Here is a 22622-nt window from a genome sequence, read left to right as displayed (position 1 = left end):
TATATACCACTTCATACTGAACTAAGAGTGTCTAAGCGGTTTACAACTGTAAGCATGGGAGGATGTGAAAGAGAGCCTTCTCTGTTGTGGCACCCCAGTTTGGAGTGCACACTCCTCTTAGAAACCCAATTGGTGCCACAGTAGGGTCAGTCTTGTGCCAGGTAAAAACATGATTTTTGAGGGAACCTTTGGGGTCAATTGATTTAATCCAAATTTTCACATGTAGTTAGTTTTAACTTGTCTCACACAATTTCAACTTGTTTTAAACTGTTTTGTTTCAACAGGCCAGGATAATGTAGTCTGAGCCTATCTAAATTACTGTTGATGTTATAAATGGTTTTAAACTTCACATACAGACCATGATATAAATATTTGAGCAACTAAAAGAATACAAATTTTAAAAAATAATTTCTGAATTAACCAAATTGACCATTATCCTAAGCCATCCATGCTTCCACTTGAAGTGACACAGTGGGCTAGGTGGCTATGAAACAACAACCAACAGCTTGCATAATTCTTACTCTCCTGTGCTTGGAGAAAGGCAGGATATAAAATAAATAAGTAAATAAATGATATGTCATAAATGCCATAACATTATGTGCTTTTGATGCCTCACATAAGTAGTCCTGGATCTCCCAAACTGAGATGTGTGCTGAGGATTTTCTGCCTTACACAGATGTTTATATAACAATAATTTAACTAAAACAAGAATAATCTAATAAGATAGTGGTCACTGCTATGTAGCCATCTGCACAAAAAATACAATTGAGGCAGGGCTATTATTTTGCTAATATCTGCAGCAATGTCACCTTCAGACAATTACCCTGTCATCATCTTGCCCTGTGTGCAATGAATGCATAAAAGTGAGCAAGCTTCGACACTGCAGTTTGAAGCTTGTTTTAGAGTGCTTTAAATTACCTTTCTGTCAAGAAATTAGAATAAGCAACTGTCCTTTATTTTACACGTGTTCCATCATTTATCCTTTTATCCAAAAGGAGCTTTGTGTTTTTATCTTTTGTTCCACCCCCTTGCTAATATTGCAACATTTCTAGGACAGATGGTAGGCCTTTGATACGGTATTAATACAACTCATTAATTCTGTATTATCCTTTTCGCAGCTCTGGAAGTGATGGAAACTTGGAGACTCATACAACTTTACCTAGTGAGTAGCCTGGGACATACTAAAGCTTGATGAGTACCTAAAAACATAAGAAGAGACAAAGTGCTGCATTGGTTTGAGCATTGGATTATGACTCTGGAGACCAGGATCCAAATCTCCACTCGGCCATTGAAACCCTCTGGGTGAGATTAGGCGAGTCACACTTTCTCAGCTTCAAGGGGGCAAGGCAAACCCCTGAACAAATTTTGCCAAGAAAACCCAGTGATAGATTCACCTTAGGGTTGCCATAAGTCAGAAATGACTTGAAGGCACCAAGTAACAAGAAAGCATCTTGCTAGCTATTTATGAAGGCATAACTCCAACATACACCTTGATAACTCACTGTTTTGTTGTTGCAAAAGTCAGAGTTCTCTACCAACTGTGCAATGACCAAACATCCCTTCAAACCCACTATTGAAGCTGCAGCAGCCCTCCAATATAGCAATTAAAAAGTGATGAATAGAGGTGAAGCAGCATCCAGCTATGTTTCTAAAGTTGGATCTGTAGCAATGACATCCTCTGGGATCTCAAGAAGACTCCAGGAGGATCTCAAGGATACCTGTCAATGTGCATGCAGCTATAGAAACATAGAATCAAAAGAGACCACAAGGGACATTCAGTTTAGCCCCCTACCATGCAGAAATATGCAGTCAAAGCATTCCCAACAGATATCCATCCAAGCCTTTGTCGAAAACCTTCCACAGAAGGAGACTCAACCACAGTGCATTCCACTGTCAAACAGCTTGTACCATAAGGAAGTTTTCCTAGTGTTTAGGTGGAATCTCTTTTATTGTAATTTGAATCCATTTCTCTGTGTCTTAGTTTTTTTGAGCAGCAGAAAACAAATTTGCTCCATCCTCAATATGACATCCCTTCACATATTTAAACATAGCTATCATGTCACCTCTTAGCATTCTTTTTCACAGACTAAACTTACTCATCACCCTAAGCTGCCTCTCATAGGGCATAGTTTCTAGACCTTTCACCATTTTGGTCACCATCCTCTAGACATATTCCAGCTTGAATTGTGGTGCCCAGAACTAGACACAGTATTCCAAGTGGATCCAGTTTCAACACCCTCCTCCACCAGTGAATAAATGGCCATAGTGGGGGCTGGAAAATATAAAAGAGGGTGAGGCAGAGATATTTTATATTTCTGCCTATGCATAACTGTGTGGTATATCTCCTGATGCAGGATCTTCCCTATGGTTTAAATAACTGTGATCAGACACTGTCCTTGCAATCTCTTTCTTCCCACACTCTTCTCATGTTCAGGTTAGAAATCCTTTTAAAAAATTAAAGGTAAAGGTATTCCTCTTTGACAAGGTTGTCAAGTTGTGTCCAACTGTAGAGGACAGTGCTCATCTCCATTACTAAGCCAGTGTTGTCAAAGACCACTCTATGATCATGTGGCCAGCATGACTGCACAGAACGCTTTCCGCTTAATTCAAAATCTACTTTGACATGCGATCCATACAAGCAAACTGTTCTTTGAGTGAGTTTCTCCACAGTTTGATATTAATTTGCAGTCCTGGTTTGGTGATTATCATGTAACGTAAGTTACTGGATATCACTTCAAACTGATTCCAACAGGAAGTAAATAATTAAGCCCTGCATGAGAGGAGGCTGTGTGCAAGAACTGTACTCACCCACATTTCCAGTCCAGCCCAGACTTGTGTGATTCTATTTTGAATCAAGTGTAAAGACAAGGACGGACCACCTCAGCAAGTCTCGGGCCAATTTTCTATCCTTGGGACCTCCAGAAGCTGTACAAGTTATCAACACCCCCCCAAAGAAAAAACCAAAAATGTGAATGACTGAAAAATTAACTTTTGATTTTTAAAATTAAGAGAAAAACTACCTGTTTTTCTGTTAAACCATGCAAAGTTGCTCTTGCAATCTGTTTTAAAAGTTAAGCTTCACTCCTGGAGGCTTCCAGGAATGCAATTCACTATTTTCCCCAAGGAGAAAAAAGAGGCAGTCTTGACATGTTTGGGGTTGCAAAAACGGCAGTGGGGGGGCACACTTTATTCACTTTTGTGTCAAGAAAATATGTATGACACAGAGCTAGCTTGCACAGAGGTAGCTCACCTATACAGCAAAACCATAAATGTCAGAAATTCCAAGTTGTGTGTCTCAGGCTGCAACCTTGTGGTCCTTGGAGGAGCAACCCAGGGACATAAGAAGCCCTAGAGAGAATCCAAACTCAGAGAAGGAGATCCAGATTCATAATCCACCTGCCCATGCCTATAAACTATCTCTTAATCCCAACATGCCTACACGTTATCCAGAAATTGATGGCAGACCATGAGCCTAGTGAAGATTAATTCTCTCCCATTTATTTTAATGACAGGGAATTGGTTAAAGATGGGTTGTGAAAATCAATCGGGGAGGAAGGAAACAAACAAACAAAAAAATCAATCCCTCCCTTATGTTTGTCTTAACTCCAGCAGGGAGCCGGATATCATGGAGGCTCTGACATTAGTACTGTCTCAACACATTGACAGAATTGCATTGTTTGTTTCTTTAATGTCTTGGAGAGAGAATCTGTGGCTGTGATCCTATCTGACACTGGGTTGAGTACAAAGTTCTGTATATTTACAGAAAAATCTGGAACAGTGACTTATAGCAGCTGACTACCTTATAGGAGCTTTCCCAGTACCCCCTCATAGCCAACCAGTGATCATGTGGTTGGAGAGATGGAGCAGCACCAAGGGACTCTCCAGAAACCATTGTGCAGCCTTGAAAAACGTTGTGTATGGAGGTATTGGCTACTTCCTAATGCAATGTTGGGAAAACTACACTAATGTAAGCCCCAGATAGCTTCAACAGCATTTCAAACACTGTCTGCATTTTGGAAGTTACTCAGTTTTCTACTGCATGGGGATTTTAAACTGTTAATGGTAGTATTCAGGAATGGGAGGAAGGGAGGAAGAAAAGTGTATGATTTAGTCTTGATCAATTACTGGAGAAGACAATAGGGTGATGGTTAAATTGCTGAGATAAAAAATGATAACCTAGTAAGCCAGCCAGCTCTTGACTTTTTAATGTATTCTTGTTATGCTACATCATCAAAGCTGGGCCAGATCTGCCTATAATCTGACACACACACCCCTCCTCTGGCTACATCCACTCTGCAGAAATAATCCAGTCTGACACTACTTTAATTGCCATAGCTCAATGTTATAGAATTCTGGGAATTGTAGTTTTATGAGACATTTGGTCTTCTCTGTCAGAGTGCTGTGGATCTACAATAACCTACAATTCTCAGATTTCCACAGCACTGAGCCACCATGGCAGTTCAGGTGGTGTCAAACTGGATTATTTCTGCAGTGTTCCATTTTGGTGGCAGTTTTCTGATTAGGCAGTTCGTGCCTCAGTAGTGGAAGTCCCTCCTCATAGTTTAACCAGTATACATTGCACTTGGTAATCCCAAACAAAAATTATTTGGGGGGGGGGAACGGGACAGGATGCAAGTGTGAAAGGAATGTAAGGAATGAAATGATGGTTTTATCAACATGCACTGTGTTCATTGGCAATATGGAGGATTAATTCAGGCCATCTAGACACTGAAAAATTCTCAATGTCAAGATAAGTTATTACTTCAGAATTGACATTTGCCTTTGCAACAGTGGTGGGTAACACAAGCAAGGAACATGGTAGGAAGACTGTTCTCTTTTCTACTGTATCCCTTCCACTAAGTTGCCAGCTGCAGTTATGGGAACATTTTTAAAATGTGAAGCATCCTTTTTAGTGATTTGTTCACAGCATTCAAGAGTCTTGGGCTTCCACTATAACTGTCTGGGCTTCCATGTCCATGGAAACTAACCTTGGGTTTCTCTTTCTCTGCCAGACATCTTGAAAAAGTTTAATCCAAACCTCACTGGTTTCTCCACTGGCACCCAGAAGGAAACTGCAGGATTCAATGTAGCAGAAGGAGGAGCTGTAGCACAGTAGGTTTTGCCAAGACACATGTGATCAAAGAAAGGGGAGAAATACAGAAACAGTAAAATAATATGTTTGGCATAATAAAACTGTCCCAAAACCATGGGCTTAGTTGTTACTAACTATTTCACTGACTATTTGTTGTATTAATTTCTCTAGAGACATTTGAGGTGATCGGTGTGTCATGGTTTATAAATTATCTTAGAATCTTTGGCCTCCTGATTCTAAGATAATTTATAAACCATGACACACTAATTACCTAAAATGGTGATTTCTTCTTTGAAAACACTGAAATTCTGGACCATGCCAACAACTATCAGGTCAAGATGCACAGGGAAGCCATTGAAATCTGCAAACACTTGGACAACTTCAACAGGAAAGAAGAAACCCTTAAAGTAAACAAAGGCCTGTTACAGACAGCCAAAATAAAGCTGCTTCAAGTCACAGTGGAGGTATGATGTTTCAATGATGCATGCATCCTAAGAGTCCAGAAGTCGCACCAAAGCCAAGCTCTAAGCTCTAAGGACTGGAGCATGGCTTTGGTGTGGCTTCTGGACTCTTAGGACGCATGCATCATTGAAACACCATACCTCCACTGTGACTCGAAGCAGCTTTATTTTGGCCGCCTGTAACAGGCCAAAGTTTGGCTACCAGTCCTGCAAAACAGCAAAATCAGGACTCAGCAAATGCAAATGAGAAACCACCCAGGGTCAGGGGCTTTCCCAGCAGATAATGATCACTAATTAAGAAGATGCTAATCCCCTTTGCATACCCTCCTCTGAGGTCCTGCCATCAACAACAGAACAATACACAGATTAACATGGATATCACTCCTCCCTACCCAGGGTCACATAGTGTGTGTGTGTGTGTGTGTGTGTGTGTGTGTGTGTGTGTGTGTGTGTACACACACATACACACTCACTCTCTTCCATGCCAGTATTCTCTGAAGATGCCAGCCACAGATGCTGGTGAAACATCAGGAATAAATTCTTCTAGAACATGGCCACATAGCCCCCAAAAACCCCACAAAAAAACTATGGATGTCAGCCACGAAAGCCTTCGACTTCACATATAGCAGCTTTACCTAATTTTTCATCTATTGAGTTCTTACTGCTAGGCAATATCCATGTGAACTTGAATGACAGATGAAGAAGATAGGTGTACTGTGGTTCAGGATATGATGGCAAAGTAGCTGCCTCTACTTTGAAGCTGTTTGTGAATCTTTTCTAATATACTGTACAGTGGTAATAGCCATTCCTTGTCTCTTCTCACTGGCCCTGAAAATGGCATTCATTCTGGGCAAAACTCATGCCACTGTAGCTCATGAATTCCACTGCTGCATCATTTTAACAAGTGACCTATGCCCAGTTAAATCCATTTTTGGTTGAAGTTTATATAGATAATGTGCTGGTTCAATTCACCATCCTTGTTTTACCTCATTTCCTCCTGGGAGATATGGATCTAAGGATAAACTCTTGCCTAGGAAATCTTTTACAATATTGTACCTGTCTGAATGCATTTGGCAACTGTAGACACTGAGGTCCTCCATCGATCACCTTTCACAGAACGCTAAATTGACTGCAGAGGGAGTTAGAGGTTAGACAGCATGGCTGTGAAATAGCACCAAGCTTCCAAGTGCAGCCAATCTTTCAACAGAAATAATTTATTGGAACTTCTCTGCTCACTGGCAAACAGGCTGGCTTGCTGGCAGGCAGACTGGTGGTGTTTTGCAGCTTTCACTAGTCACTTATGCAACCATGCAGCCTGTACATGTTCAATAGCGTCTCCCTTACCTGAAATGCTTGGGAGCAGAACTGTTTTGGATTTGGATTTTTTGAAAAAATGGATTTTGGAATAAATAGATTTGCATATATTGACCTAATGTATATTGTTTACTATCTTGGAGATGGGACCCATGTCTAAACACAAAATTCATTTATATTTTATAAACATCATATACACATAGCCTGAAGGTAATTTTATACAATATTTATACTTATTATTATTATTATTATTATTATTTTATATCCTGCCTTTCTCCCAATATAGGGGCTCAAGGCGGTGAATTTGGCACTATTTTGTGCATGAAACAAAGTTTGTGTACACTGAACCATCAGGAAGCAAACATGTCACTGTCTCAGCCAACCATAGAAAAATGTTTTTGGAGATTTTCAGATTTTGGAATTCTGGATAAGGGAGACTCAACTTGTATTACAGTTGCTGGAGTAGTACTTCTTACATCTACAATCTTATTGGTCCTGCAATGGGAAACCAGAAAAAGAATGTGACAATAGGGATAGGTTATTCTATCAGTGTGGGTTAATCTATCAGTTTCTCTTGATTTCTGATTGTTACCCATTTTAAATTTGTTTCATCCCAATTCAACATAAGTTTTTGATTTTTTTAAAAATCTGAATGAAAATGTTTCTTCTAACATATGCATTTTACTATATTATATGTGTGTTATTTCCAATTTTATTGACATTTTGCACACATTTTCTTCTCATGCATACATTTCTGCGTGCATTTTATAAATTTATAAATGCACCACAAAATTCAAAGAAGTGGTTTGATTTGCTTAATGGTTCAGGAATACAAAATAGATCCCTTGATTTCCCCCCTCTCTATAGATGAGACAGGACATCCAGTTTGTTTAATCCTGAGTTAAAGATGCAACAGAAATTTTATTCACTTGAATTTTTATACAATTTTTATGTAATTCATAGAGTGGAATTTATTGATGTACCAGATCCCACCCTTCTCAGAGTGTTGCAGTACATTTCTTGGCACTTTAAAGATAACAATACTTTCATTTGCATATATCCTTTAAAAGAAAATACATATGTAAGTCTGTATTTTGAATAAAAATACACAGTAAGCTATTGAAGGTTTTGAGAAACAGCTCAGATTTGAATATGAATTAATATATTTAAAGAACATTTTCAAAGATTTTTGAAAGTTGCAGATTCATAGAGAAATGGAATTATAAATTAAAATATGTCAAACTGACCTTTACTTTATTTCTGTTTTGTTTCCTAAATGTTCCATTAAAATGACATTGTTGACTCACTAAAATAAGATGGAAGATGGAAGTTTTTATTATTACTGTATTGTCATGGTGCTCACCGTCTTTTTTTCAGAATGAGTGCCAGGGAAATGTAATTGTTAGATTTGATGCAGGAAGACCTATGTTTAGCACACTTAGCCATGAAGCCAACTATGTGACTTTGGGCCATTCATTATCTCCTCATCCATTCTACCTCATAAGGTTGTTGTGAGGATAAAAGGAGGCAGCAGAAGGAATGATGTACACCACCATTAGCTCCTTGAAAGGAGGGAGGGAAGGAGGGAGAGAAATGGATTCTGACACAGAGCTTGAATGAATTTTTAACAAGAGCCACTGACAGTTCTCATGATGCAGTAGCAACCAATAAGTGCAGAAGACTGTTCATGCAAGTGGTCTGTTTGCACAAGACATATATGGTTAAAGCCAACTACTCCCATAACATTACAGCTCATATTCGGTTAAAAGAAAAATATTTCCCTGTGGTTTTTCATTTCATGCAAGACAAGCCACAATCTTTCATGAGTGTCAGGCTCTTTGGTTACTTTTCTTTTGTAAGTAACTTGGAGGCATGAGAAGATGGAGGTTTTTTGTGTTGTTGTTGTTGTTGTTGTTTTGATTGGTTGGTGACTAGAGGATCATCAGAATTGACATTGCTTACAAGAACAGGGTTATCAACTGGAACCTCTGAGATACAAATTCTTTCACTGACAATCCTCTATTGGTTGGTTCCAGTATCATCTTAAGGTCCCTACGTGATGGCTCTGTTTTTTCTGTCTCCATAGGAACCTACCAGCCCAAGCTCGTGAATTGATAGAGCGAATGAAAAAACAGCCCGGTAAGTGAGTGCATTAGTGAAGACAACATAGAGAGCCATTGTGGGATAGTAGTTTGAGCATCAGACTGGAAACCAGGATTTGAATCCTTGCTCAGCCATGAAAAACCATTTGGTGAACCTGGGCAAGTCACATATTCTCAGCCTCAGAGGAAGGCAAAGTGCTCTGAAGAAATCTTGCCAAGAAAAAAACTTATGATATGGCCTCCATAAGCCAGAGTTTACTTGAAGGCACACGGCAACAATCAATAAAGAATGAAGCAGCAATTAATATGTGATGTAGGCTTCCATGCCATCGCTGAATTAAAAAAAATCCTGGTGAAAATCTTCAGATTATTATAAAAAATTTGGCAGCTTGTCTTTTTTCTCTAGGAGTCACTGTGCACAATCCAGGGCCAAAACCCAAATGTCTTTCACTTGCACTTTAGATCCAAGTTTATGTTTCAAGTTGTTCCTGATGCCAAAAGGTAAAAATAAAAACAGGATTGTTCAGGGGCTATTTTCCCCTTCTCATATCTAGACTAAGTAGACCAAAGACAGGCTGCTTCCCATGTGTCTACCAAGCTCTCTGACCTATCCAATACATGATCAGTTCAAATGAGTAGCATAATTCCAGTGGAAAGAATCTCAGAATCTGAACCTTGAATTCGAATGTATCCACAATTCCCATCCATTAGCAATGGTTTGAACAGAGATTATCTTAAATAAATTAAAACATCTGTGTTCAGTACAGCCACATATACAAAAGGATTCTCCAAATGCCTGCTTTATTTTACTGCCCCTGCATTCCAGCCAATGCAGTAGAAACAGGCTTACTTTCACTATACTGTACATATGATTACCTGCTTATCTTAGCTTGTATGAAAAAGTCATGTCCCACTTTTGTCCTTTTAACATCTTTGTATGACCATTGTTAAACTAAGGAGATAATTGCACAGAAAATCAGCCATGGGTTGCATGTGGTTTCTAACTGTAAGAGACAGATCTTACCACACTGCCTCATGCCCGGACAGTAGGCAGCCCATACCCAACCCAGGCTTCTCCAGAAGCTTTTCAAAAACTGATGCCCCACAGGCTTTGAGCAAGTGAACCTAATACTACCAAAGGACTGACAGACCATTTTGTGTGGCACTGGCATAAAAGGCAGAGCTTTCCAAAATCCAAGGCAACCCCTTACTGTCAATTTTTGTGTATGTGCAGTTGCCTTCGATAATGTGATGGTAAGCAGAAAAAGAAAAACCATCTCCCTTTCTGTGTTTTCCTGCGTTCTCCCCTCCGCTCCTTTTTCTCAGGGAGCAACTGGGTGGAAACACTGACATTTGAATGAAAGTCACAGTTGCTGCCGGGAACCATGATCATGGCCTTATGAAACCAAGAGCAATGATGTTGATTGAATACCCTGGGCTATCCTTTGAAGTAAATGTGAAATGGCAGGCTAGGAAAACAAATCCTATTAATGAAAAAGAAAGGATCCAGCTCTGTTAGTGATTCCCAGGCCTTTGGTTTCTTTAGGACAGATTCACCGATGCTTGTTATGTAAACTTGCCGCTCTAAAAATAGCTGCCATCCATTCCTTTCTTTGTACAGCATGTTACAGAATGTTTTCCACTCAGTTACAGCTCAGAGCAGCCCCTATTGTTGGCTGGCAATGACATAGTTTTAGCAGCTGCTGGTCTTAGCTAAGCACAGCTAAGTCACCTATCTTGGGACTTTTTTTAAAAAAAGGAGACACAGAGAACTGAAAAGCCTCTACTCTGCTGGGCATCCCCTATTATTTTCAAGATTCCTGGTAATGAGCTGGGAGCTGGCAAGAATTCTCAGCAAATCCATATACAGTATTCAGGATTGGCATTAATGTGTCACATAAGAATTTTCTGTCTAGCTTGGTTTCACTGTATTCTTGTGCAAACAGGCTACAACTCCTGTTTCCCAAATCCATTTGGAAATGAAGCCTCCAATGTAACGGAACCCTGTAGAGCGGCTTATATGATCAAGCTCCAGAACAGCTGTCAACCTTTCCCTTCAAATGAGAAGCTGTTAGTATTGCTGGGGGGGCAGGCATGATGGGGAAGCTAAAATAAACCCTGACATCTTCCCCCTCTCTTTTGGTAAAATAAACCCTGAACCCAAAAACCAGCCTGATTCTCAAATGAAAGACTTTTGATTACAGCCTGTTTATTTCCACCACAAACAGCACAGAGCTTTCCATTTCACTGCTTATCCCATCACAGCCCATGTGTCATTTTTCTCAGATTTTACTTTATTTTGATGTATCCAGAGCCCTGCATTTTTTTCTCCCTCACTCACTGACTTATAAATCCTACCACACAGATTCCTGCAATTCCACCAATTCCATCATCAAGCTCTATTATGTAAAATTAATTGAGCTACAACTATTGTATGTGCAGACACTGGATTGTCTCATGGCTGTCATTTGGTGGTTGTGGGCATGGGGGTGGATAAGTGGAAGTTGAAGCAACTGGTGTGGCATTTTAATTAAACCAAAACACATGAGGGTTGTGTTGGGGGAAAATTTAAGGGGTTGAGGAAAGTAATATGTGTTGCAGGGGAAGGGATTTCTGATGGTTGCTGTTCTCTCTCTATGGCAATGATAATAGAACAAGATTAGCTCAAATTCTAATTCACTCTTTTCATCAAGGAATGCTTGCCTGTCTTTTCAAAGGCTGTCACAAAAAGAGCAGACACGAGGGCATTTCAAGCAACGAGTGCAACATTTGACTGCAGTCACCATATGTTTGACTTGAGAAATCTGAGCTTGGAAATCCACTCTCATGGCCACTTTCCATGGAGATGACTTAAGTGTATGAGTGCTTCTTCCTAACATTCTGCAACTCCACGGATTGTCTCCAGGAGCTTCTGCCAACTGCTCAGCTGAGAAAAATCCCTGCAGTTGCATAGAGCAGAATCAATGCCCCATGCCTCCCCCTCCCAATGAAAGCCCATTTGACCATATCACTCATTATTCTCTGTTGGCTCTTCCAAGCATCTCTAGACAGCTATAATATGAGACTCTATCTCTTTTGTTCTCACTAGGACATCAACTATAAGGAGGACTGGAAGTTAGTCACCATTTTGATTGGGGGCAATGATCTGTGTCAGTATTGCTTAAACAAGGTAGGTGAGCTGAAAAGTGTAGCCGGTTTGGTTTGAAAGTAATAGGAGTTATTTTTCTTTCATTTTCAGTCAATTCAAAATCCACTTAAATCACATTAATCAATTTTTATTTTAGTCAAGTAAGTTTATCCCTTGTTGTTGTTGTGATAACTGCCCTCGAGGCAACCTCAACCCATGGCAATCCTTTGGATGAAACATCTCCAAGTTTTCGTGTCCCTCACTGCTCTACTCAGGTCCTCCAAGCTCAGGTCCATGGCCTCTCTGATTAAGTCCATCCGTCTGCCATGTGGTCTCTCTTTCTTTCTAGTGCCTTCCACCTTTTCTAACATCATTGTCTTTTCTAGTGATTCATGCCTTCTCATGATGTGGCAAAATATGACAGCCTCAGTTTAGTCATCCTGGCTTCCAGGGAATGTTCAGCTTGATCTGCCCTTTAAATCTGATGAATTTGGTGAATTTAGTGTATTGTTTGTTTTGTTTTGCACTATGCAAACTGTTCAGAATTGGTCATGTGGTTCTCCCCTACATTGGTCATGTGGTTCTTTCCTGCCTCCTACTTCCCCCCCCCTTTTTGTGCAGGATAAATTTGGGAAAGAAATTCCACTGGGCCTATAATATCAGGCCTCTAATGATAATTGTAACCCATGCTTACAGCTTCTCTTTGAAATTTATCAGATCTTCAGAATATTAATTATGTCCCCAGTCTTTTATAGTTTGCTTGCAAGTTAAGCAATTCTATGGATCTTTCTAGATAAACTGATGTTGTGTTTTCTGCAGGAAACCTATTCAGTGGGAAAGTATGTAGAACACCTCCAGGACACTCTTGATATCTTTTACAAGGAGGTAAGGTTTTAAGATACTGTAGAAGGCTGAGTTCATGGCAGTCACACTTACATATTTCTCACCTCATGCAGAGTTTCCATGATCATGTTTCATTCAAGTCTTCTTTGAGATGGCTGGCATTGATACAGCTATACTTGAAGGGTATTCCAATGACCTTAAAAACTAGTGACCAAGAAATATAGGGAAAGTGACAACATGTGAGTCATGACTGACATTTCTTGATTTCAAAACAGTTTAGAGATCTTCCATTAATTTCCTCTGAGCAGGAAGACGCTTTCATCTCAAGAACCTAAACCTTCTCACTGGTGCATTCCTGTAGTTCTGTTTGGGCATGTTAGCTTTGAAAATCTATAGGCAAAAGTCTCCTGGTAGGGAGTTTAGTGCTAGAGGCTTCTGAAAGATTATCACACAGAGGAGCAGAGCGGATTGCTCCTGTCCTTAACCCATGGTATTTGTGCAATCAGGGGGGAAATTATTACAACCCCGCTTGCTTATCCCATTACTCTTCCATCCATAAAAAGTAATGGACCTGCCATTTGGTATTAACGGGAGTTTCTGTTAATACCAAATGACAGGTCCATTACTCTTTAGGGACAGGAGAAGAACAGGATAAGTGTGCAGGGATGTGATAATCTTCCCCCCAATCACGCGAATACCACAGGTTAAGGATGGAAGCAATCCACTTTGCTCCCATCTGATAATCTCCAAAGCAAAGTGTCTTTCTTTGCTCAGTATGAATAATTACTGAACAAAGAACGTTCCATCTAGCCATAAACATACTGGCTCATTTTTAGCTATAGTTTAATACTGTATGTACAGGCTTAGCAATGTCTTCTCTACAGTTCTCTGCCTATTTATTGCATAGGGAGACTGGTTATCCTGATCTCTGTTTAACTTCTCTGTGTTGTTATTCAACTGCTTCATGCTCTGTGTATCAATATACCTGGTTACCGTAATTCCTGCAGCTCCCTCGGGCCTTTGTCAATATGGTGGAGATAATGGAACTCGTTGGACTGCGTCAGATAGAAAGAGAAGCATCCGGATGTGTTCTTTCAGGGGCGTAAGTGAGCAGATCGCATAGCAATCTGTACTGAATGCTATTTTTAGGGCTAATCTATATCTTTGTTATTCATAAGGCAGCCACAAAGGGCTTACAAACCTGTGCCCTGTCAGATGTTATTGGACCTGGTAGCTGTGAGGCAGCAGATGCTCTAATTATAATGAGGATATTGGGTTCTGTGTTTCCTTTACTCACATGGGAGCAGCCTTGATTGATTTCCATTAGAATTGCAGCTATTTAAGAAGGAGTAGCTGTGGGCTCCTTGTTTTCTACCCAGATATAAATAACAGAATACAGTGCAATCCACAAAGTCAGAATGATGCTGGGCCTTTTACTTTAGGTAAAACACATTAACTGAAGTCCTAGATTTCTAATAGCAAATATATTGCTTATTTCTTTCTAACAGTAAGCATGTCACATCCTTTCTCACTAGAAGCATCTTCACCAATTTTCAAGATAGACTGGGGAGTTTATCACATGAGAGGAATTTCTCTTAATTTCTAATGAAAAGAAAGTGGGGCCAGAACGCATTCATGTGAATTCGCTAGTTCAGCGAGTTTATGTGAATTCGAATTGCATTCGAACTGACTTCCCATTGCCCAAAAATAGCTTCCCATTGCCCAAAATTGCGTGTGGTAGTCTATCACACAATAACATTAAACCCCATGATTGCGTTAGGATTGCCATTGGATTATACTTCCAATTTGCCTTGTCTGATAAACTCCATAGTTTAGAACTCTAAAGCCCAAGATATCAGTCACCCTGTCCCTTTTGGAAGGGCTTGTCTGGAGCCTCATTGTGTCTTGCATCCTAAATAAGGATTATACTCCTGGACAAGACTTTCCCAATCTTTATATATGTTTCAGATTGCAGTTGTTATCAGTCCCAGCTAACATGTCTATTGGTGAGGGTTCATGGGAGATGAAGCCCAAAACATTTGGCAGGCAACAACAGATTAGAGAAGGCTGTTCTAGATCCAGAAACCTGACAAAAATCTTATCACACAGTAGTAAAATTGGAAGCCTCCTTTGAGTGCAAATGCTAACCATTCAGTAGTAGAAGCAGCAGAAGCCAGTGTGGTGTAGTTGTTAGAGCATTGGACTCTGGAAACCAGGTTCTGAATCCTTGCTCAGCCATAGAAACTCACTGGGTGATCTTGGGCAAGTAGTACACTCTCAGCCTCAGAAAACCCTATGATAAATTTGCCTGATGGTCTCCATAAGATGGAAATGACTTGAAGGCATACAACAACAAAGTGACCAGCAGATAACAATTAAAGTCCCATGTATGTGTGAGAGAGGCTTGCAAGGCACATGACAATACAGTACTTTATATTTTGACACTTTCTTCTGTGTAGCCTGTTCTTAGGCTATGGAGGGAAAGGGGGGGGGGGGGGCTTTATGTATCCTATGGTTCCCTAATCATCACAAGACCATAGAAGCAGATGCTAAGAGGGACATGGCAGGGATATAGTCAAGGGGGGGTCCAGACCCCCCCCTTCCATTAGATACATTGAATGGCATGTACTGCTGCACCACCATGCCAAAGCCCCATTATAATGGTGGCACTTAGTCTGGACCCCACCCCCCCTTTCCAAAATCCTGGCTACATCCCTGGACATGGTACATTACTTTTTTTTCCAGGTTGTTTGAAATCAAAGCCATCTTGAATAAGCACTTATTTCATAATTGCTCTTTTTCAGGAGCCTTTGTCCCTGTATTCTAAACATTCCAGAAAACTCCCCAGAACTACAAGAAATTCAAAGGATAAACAGAGATTTTCAGGTAAAGTAAATTTAATCTTATTCATTTCAAGATCTCTCTGCATCCCTTCTAGAATAATAACTACAATAATAGTAAACTCATTCTCAGTTACAGAATTTTATGTAACCCAAAACAATGCCATCCATACATGAAATGTCTTTATCAGCCAACTCAGGGAAACTACAAGGTTTCCACCACAGACTTTGTAGTTTCCATATTAGTAGGGTTGCCATATCCCGCCTGGGGGCGGCACTTTCCCGGTTTGGGGTGTGGCCACACGGTCCTGCCCCGGTTTGGCTCCGCCCCCGGGACCCCCCACCCCCACCGACGCCAGGCAGGGAAAAGAGCCTCGCCTCAGCAAGGCTCGTTCCCTGCTTGGCCTCCTCCGCACTCCCCGCCGGCCAGGGAGGAGGCGGCCTGGGGAGCGGGCCAGGGAACGGGTCTCGCCTCGGCAAGTCCCTTTCCCCCTCCCTTGCCGCTTTCCCGCCGGCCACAGAGGCTTCAAGGGCAGCGGACGAAGGGGTCTCGCCTCGGCGGAGACCCCTTCCTCCTGCTTGAAGCTTCTCGATGGCCACCCCCCCCCCCCCCCCCCCCCCCCCCCCCCCCCCCCCCCCCCCCCCCCCCCCCCCCCCCCCCCCCCCCCCCCCCCCCCCCCCCCCCCCCCCCCCCCCCCCCCCCCCCCCCCCCCCCCCCCCCCCCCCCCCCCCCCCCCCCCCCCCCCCCCCCCCCCCCCCCCCCCCCCCCCCCCCCCCCCCCCCCCCCCCCCCCCCCCCCCCCCACCCCCCCCCCCCCCCCCCCCCCCCCCCCACCCCCCCCCCCCCCCCCCCCCCCCCCCCCCCCCCCCCCCCCCCCCCCCCCCCCCCTGGAGCTTTCAAGCAAGGAGGAAGGGTCTATCCCCGAGGGGAGACCCTTCCTCTCTGCCTTGAAGCTTCCTCGCTGGCCAGGGAGGCTTCAAGGAGGGGAAAGGCCTTTACTTCTTTCTCTCCTCTCTTCTTCCTCCTTTTTCCTCTTCTTCTCATCCTTTTTCCTCTTCTTCTTCCTCCTCTTCTTCTCACTTCTTTCCACCTCATCCTTCCCTTTTTCCCTTTTTCTCCTCTACTTCCTCTCTCCTCCTCCTCCTTTTACCCCTCCTCTCATTCATCTTCTTCTTCCTTTTCTTCTTCTCCGCTTCTCCTCCTCTGCTTCTTCACTGTTCCTCTCTCTGGTTTTTGGCCAGAAAGGGAAGCACATTTCTTGCCATCTGTTAGGAATAATGCCAAATGTCCTCCATTTTTATCATGCCTAAGAAACATGCATTTATATGAAATGTTTTTTTAAAAACCATCAATTTTGAGCGGCCTCCATTTTTTCAAATGTGTCCTCCTCTGAAAATTTTGTCCTACATTTGTCCTACATTTGTCCCAGTTGGAGGTCCTGACTTCTGGCAACCCTACATATTAGGAAACAAACCCTAATGTGTCAAGGTAGGGTGGAATCAAAGAATTCGAGGACTGAATATCTCTTGCGGCCACAAAATGCTGTCTCTTACAAGCTGACTGGACTGGTGGAGTTACAGTATCCTGGAAGATTTCATTTTAATTATTTGCAGTTTCAAATTAATATGTTCTCTCTAGGAATCTCTTGGTCCTCCAGCATGACTCTGCCAGAAGTATCATAGAGTTGTGCTGAAGAACCTAGATACTTTTAGAGAGAAACACACCTCTCTAGGCATTTGTAGTCCTCCAGCATGATTCTGTGCTCAACCTCTGGCAAAGGTTGACCACAGAATTGAACTGAAGGACCTGGGAATTCCTGAGGGGGGTCTCTTAGGTACAAAGAACAGTGTTTTTTTTATTTAGGTTTTCCAATTCACAGGGTTCCTTCATCCTAACCTCAGCAAATGTGGAGGGACCACTATCTATAGAGAAGCACATCCTCAATGTATGAGAACCTAAGCCATTGAGGCTTTAAATGTTAACAACAGCACCTGAATTCAGGCTTGAATTTGCTGATGATCACCAAGAGTGAGAGTATGGTTAGGGGATGCCTTATCTTTCCCACATAGATCTAACTGTGGCCTGCAAATTGTACCAAAACATATGAGTTTTTGTTACCCTTTTTTTTATCATCCCCTCATAGCCATCACCATATATTTATTTATACTTTTGTGTTTCTCTGTTTTTATGCTGCCAGTGGAAAACTATCAAGAAGCCTTCTTGATATTGGAGCCTCAGTTATTCAAATCCTAGCTGTGCAACTTCTCTTTCCATTTTTACCAGAGATAAAGAGAACTCTCTTCTGGAAGGCATTGTCATTCTGGATACTTATTATAGCTGGAAATAATTGCAACTAAGTAGTACTGGAAATGATTGTAGTTGTTAGCTTATTTTTATTGATTGTTTACATGATAGTGCTATGATTTTACATTTTTAAAATAAATGGTTTAATGATTTTATTGTAACTCTCTTTGGGAGCCTTGTGGAAGTACTACAGAAATCTGAGAAATAATTAGATATAATAAATTTAGTCACATGTAGTCACAATATTTTAAGGACCTAGTGAAGCAGCTTATGGTGAAAGGTTGCACTTGCTACCAGTTAAAAGACTAGGGCAGCAACTCTGCCTTTTCCTCCTTAAGAGACTATATTGGTAAGAAAAGAGAGAGAAAATAAGAGGTGGGAAACACAGACATCGACGAGTTTAATCACACGGGAGGAATTTCTCTTATTTGAATAAAAAGAAAGTGGGGCCAGAACGCATTCACGTGAATTCGCTAGTTCCAGCAAATTTACATTATTTGAACTGCGTTCAGACGACTTCCCATTGCCCAAAATATAGCTTGCCATTGCCCGAAACTGCATGTGGTAGTCTATCACGCAATAACGTGAAGCCCCTGACTGCATTCGGATTGCCATGGATTATACTTCCAATTTCCTTGTCTCATAATGTCCATCTACACTCTAGTAATAATGCAGTTTGACACCACTTTAAGAGTGGTTAACTTCCTCCTAAGGAATCCTGGGATTTGTAGTTTTGCAAGGTCTTTAGTCTTCTCTGCCAAAAGTCTGTCTATCACAAAACTAAAAATTCCAAGTTCTGTAGGATGGAGCCAGAGTTAAAGTGGTGTCAGACAGTGATTTCTACAGTGTTAGAATTTCTAAGTGTGTAGATGCAGTGTATTTCTACAGTGTAGAAATTTCTACAGTGTAGATGCACACCATGTTGTTGGTCACCTGTAAATTTTGAGAATGAGGCCACTGAACGCACAGTAAAAGTTTTGTCTAGAAGCACCAATTTTCCATTTTCTACATTACCCTTACAGTGGCCCTGTGAGGCACGTAACCAGATATTACTGCATGAGAGAAAATGATAGAGTTTAGACAGTATGACTTCCTAATCCTATGCCATAAGATAGCTACAATGTTTCTTGTCCAGTCTTCCCCAACCTAGTGCCCTCCCAAAGTATTGGAGTGCAACTCTCAGCACCCAAGCCAACAGGACATTGGATGGGCTTGACTAGGGATTATGAGAATCTTAGTACTACAATCTGGGCAGCACCCAACTAGAAAAAACAGATCTTGTCACACTCCTGCCATGTTCTTAGTCTCCTTTGTTTATCACTTCTAGAATTTCTAGAAACTCCAGATTAATATTGAACTACTTAGTTGTTGTATTCCCACTCCAAAACAGGATAGAACTGCCATGCTGATCCACAGCGGTCGCTATGCCCAACGGGAGGACTTTGGCTGTTGTTATACAACCGTTTTTCCGAAACACCATCATGCCACTAAACAGCGTTCACTATTTGTTACCTGCAGCCATCATAGCTTGCATGATTCCTTTAGCTGGGTAAGATGTAACTGGTGAGAATTGTGTCAAGTTTATAACTTTTTGCACTGCCAGCATGTATGGAATTTTTGAAAAACAGACAAACAAGTAGAGGGATAGAAGACCATATTTCCAGCATTAAGACTTTTTCCACATGCCAGTTGATAATATAGGTATCAAATTCTTCTGTACCAGATTAAGGATTCCTCAACATACATGAATGGAGAAACTGGGCCCTAGTTTCTAGAATGCAAAGAAGATTGAGGCAGCACATCAGTGACAGGGACAGAGGTGGGTTGTTAGTAAAAACACCTTGAAGCACGACCCCACATTGTTTATTTGGGTCTTGATATTTTCAATTCAATATCTGGAGCCAGCATGGTTCTGTAGAGTTTTCCAGTGACCTTTGGAATACCGGTGGATTTCCCATGAGAAAAGTACACAGAAATGTGGGGTAATGCGCTATGAAAGTTAAGTATGGTGTACAATAATTCCTTGTTCCCACAGGGCATTTTGCATTTCCTTTGCCTTCTTGTTGTGAGAGGAAGTCTACATTGGGGCAGCTAAGTGCAGAGGAGTGAACCCACGTGGCTTCTACTACCCCACTGCCTTGTGTTCCACACAACTGGTGGGTCCTGGATCCGCTGTGAGCACCTGGAGTTGTCCTAATCCAATATTGTTTTGTAACTCTAAGGTTAAAAAGCCATCAACCAGTCTGGAATCCCATATGGAGTTGGTTTGGGAAGAATGTTTTGGTAACATGGAAGTATAGCAAACATCTGTGAGGATAGTGATCTTAGATATGATATTGGTCCCAAAAACATAGTTTCCTTGTGCTGCACAGGCTGGCACCCAGGCATGCACACATGGTATGGGCAGTAGAGCGGGTAGTCCCCAGTCTGTGCTTCGGCCAGTAGAGTGTGTTGCACGCCAGTAGCTGAGGGCCACTTTCAGACAGTTACTTATCACACACACCCCTTACACTCCTGAAACTTTGTATCCCAAATTTCCCTATTTCCATTTCAGTTAGCTCTCAATGCTGTGTTTGTTTGACTTATTTCATGCGTTTAATGCACTCTTGCATGTTTCTTAATAAAATTCTTCATTCCCCTAAAATTTGGGAAGTCCTACTCAGTGAATACTGGAATAATAGTGCAAATATCCCTAAAGTTACCATCCTCTCACCCAAACTTAATGGGAGACCCCTGAGACCCCTCCAGTCCCATCCACCCCCTTTTCTTGGGTAACAGTGGGGTTGGGGAAAGGCATTATCCTCCACGACATTCTAATGTCACAAATGATTTTTTCATGCATTACCTTAAAACATGCTTGAAACATTTAGACATATACTTTAGCTTCCAAAGAAAAGAACCAGGGCAAAGTTTCAATGGAATGTGAACACAGCAGGTGTGTGTTTGTAAGAGGATAAGCAAGTATTAAGAGTTTAGGTAGAGAAATAATTTTTAGTATCTCTCTCTCTACAATGCTTTGAAATTTCAGGACTGAAGGAAAATTTCAGTTGGGAAGAATTTCTTATGGTGGGCAAGTCCTATCCCTGGCCCCCCTGCTACATCCTTGGACACGGAACCAGTATTATGGGGGAATTTGTCACTTGTGTGTAATTAGTCTCTATTTATACATCTAGCCATGCTAGCTATAGGTGTAAAAATTAGACATATGGAACAAGCTGACACAAGGTAAAAGAAGGGGAAGGGAAGGGAAAGGAAGGGAAGGGAGAAGGCATCAACTCAATATTCTAATTTTTTCAGTGATAATGCCTTCAAATTCCAATTTCCGCAATAATGATTCATGCTCTTCTCCGTTCAAGGCTCCTGTATGTTAAAACTCACAGTACATAGGAATGTTCTACACAGCAAAGGCTGATTTGCTTGACTTGAAATAAAATAGCTTCTTTGGAAGTTAGGCGACTTTCAATCAGTGCATCAGAGTCACTGTGTCCTCCCTTAAGATTGCAAAATTGAAGGCACCAGTATATAGAAAGGGACTAGGAGATTTGGAGATTGATACTACTGGTTGCTGCTTTATGCCACAATAAATGTAACCATTTGTCATAAATCACAATTGGAAAGACTTGTTGGTTGGTTTATAGTGTCCTCTCAATCTAAGAGCATTGAAACTGAAAAAAAGAAGTGCATCATTAGCCCTACAGATCTTTGACCATGATGTTCATATGTTATGCCAAAACAGTTTCTACTGAACTAAGGGTTGCTGAGGTGGTTTGGTTTGATACAGACTAATCACACAACTACCTCTGGGAGACAATATGTTCGGCCTGGGCTCCGCCCTCAGGAGCACAATAAACATGCTAAACAAGGGATTAAAAATCTTCTGATGGAAACTGAACAATTGTATGTATGGTAAATTACAGATGGGAAACCAGACCTAAGTTTCGTGGCAGTGGATTGCTTCATTTCTCGAGAGGAGCCCTGCCGAGCGGCCCATAGCACGTTGGAATAACATGGTAAAAGATTGGTGATATAAGCTTTGAGCGGTATTCTAAACTGGGAAGAACTTGCATTGGAATGTCACAGATGTAGGGGTTGGCGGGGTTAGTCATGATTAAACATTCCCTTAACATGCCTTCAAGGGACTCACGTTTACTAGAATGAGGTTGGGTGACCAAGGAGCTTAACTTCCAGCCGCAAAGCATACAGCCATTCTGCCTATTTAAATTGTTACAAACACACTCATAATTTAGGAAATACAGGGTTGGATCTAGCTACTTTCTGCTGGTGAGCATTTATTCTGAGCGAAAAAAACGAGGGGAGTTACACATTTTTTATTATATATTTTATTAATTTTTAACATACATAACTTTTGCAAACATATATTACTCATATACATAATCCTAACCAAAACTTAAAAACTACTTTCAAGTCCTATTTTTTCCCCTTTTATCATTTTTACTAACTGCTCTCCCTCAGAGCTTATCCAGAACTATCTTTTAATGTTTTAAAACTATGAAAAAAAAGATGGGAGCAGGAGAGGAG

The 22622-nt window shown here is 41.4% G+C and overlaps 1 protein-coding gene across 1 annotated transcript in view; it reads left to right on the top strand.

Moving 5' to 3' along the window:
- The window catches only part of PLB1 (phospholipase B1), a 160715-nt gene that overhangs the window by 120388 nt on the left and 17705 nt on the right, over positions 1 to 22622 (top strand). Inside the window, 7 exon segments of the mRNA XM_042438249.1 lie at positions 1119 to 1162; positions 5013 to 5112; positions 8954 to 9014; positions 12058 to 12138; positions 12916 to 12981; positions 13947 to 14041; positions 15744 to 15825. Coding sequence (XP_042294183.1) covers positions 1119 to 1162; positions 5013 to 5112; positions 8954 to 9014; positions 12058 to 12138; positions 12916 to 12981; positions 13947 to 14041; positions 15744 to 15825 — 529 coding nt within the window.

This window comes from Sceloporus undulatus, chromosome 1 (assembly GCF_019175285.1).
Source record: "Sceloporus undulatus isolate JIND9_A2432 ecotype Alabama chromosome 1, SceUnd_v1.1, whole genome shotgun sequence".
In the NCBI taxonomy this organism is placed as follows: domain Eukaryota; kingdom Metazoa; phylum Chordata; class Lepidosauria; order Squamata; family Phrynosomatidae; genus Sceloporus; species Sceloporus undulatus.
The sequence above is the reverse complement of the archived record's forward strand: the minus strand, read 5'-3'. Positions and strand labels throughout refer to the sequence as shown.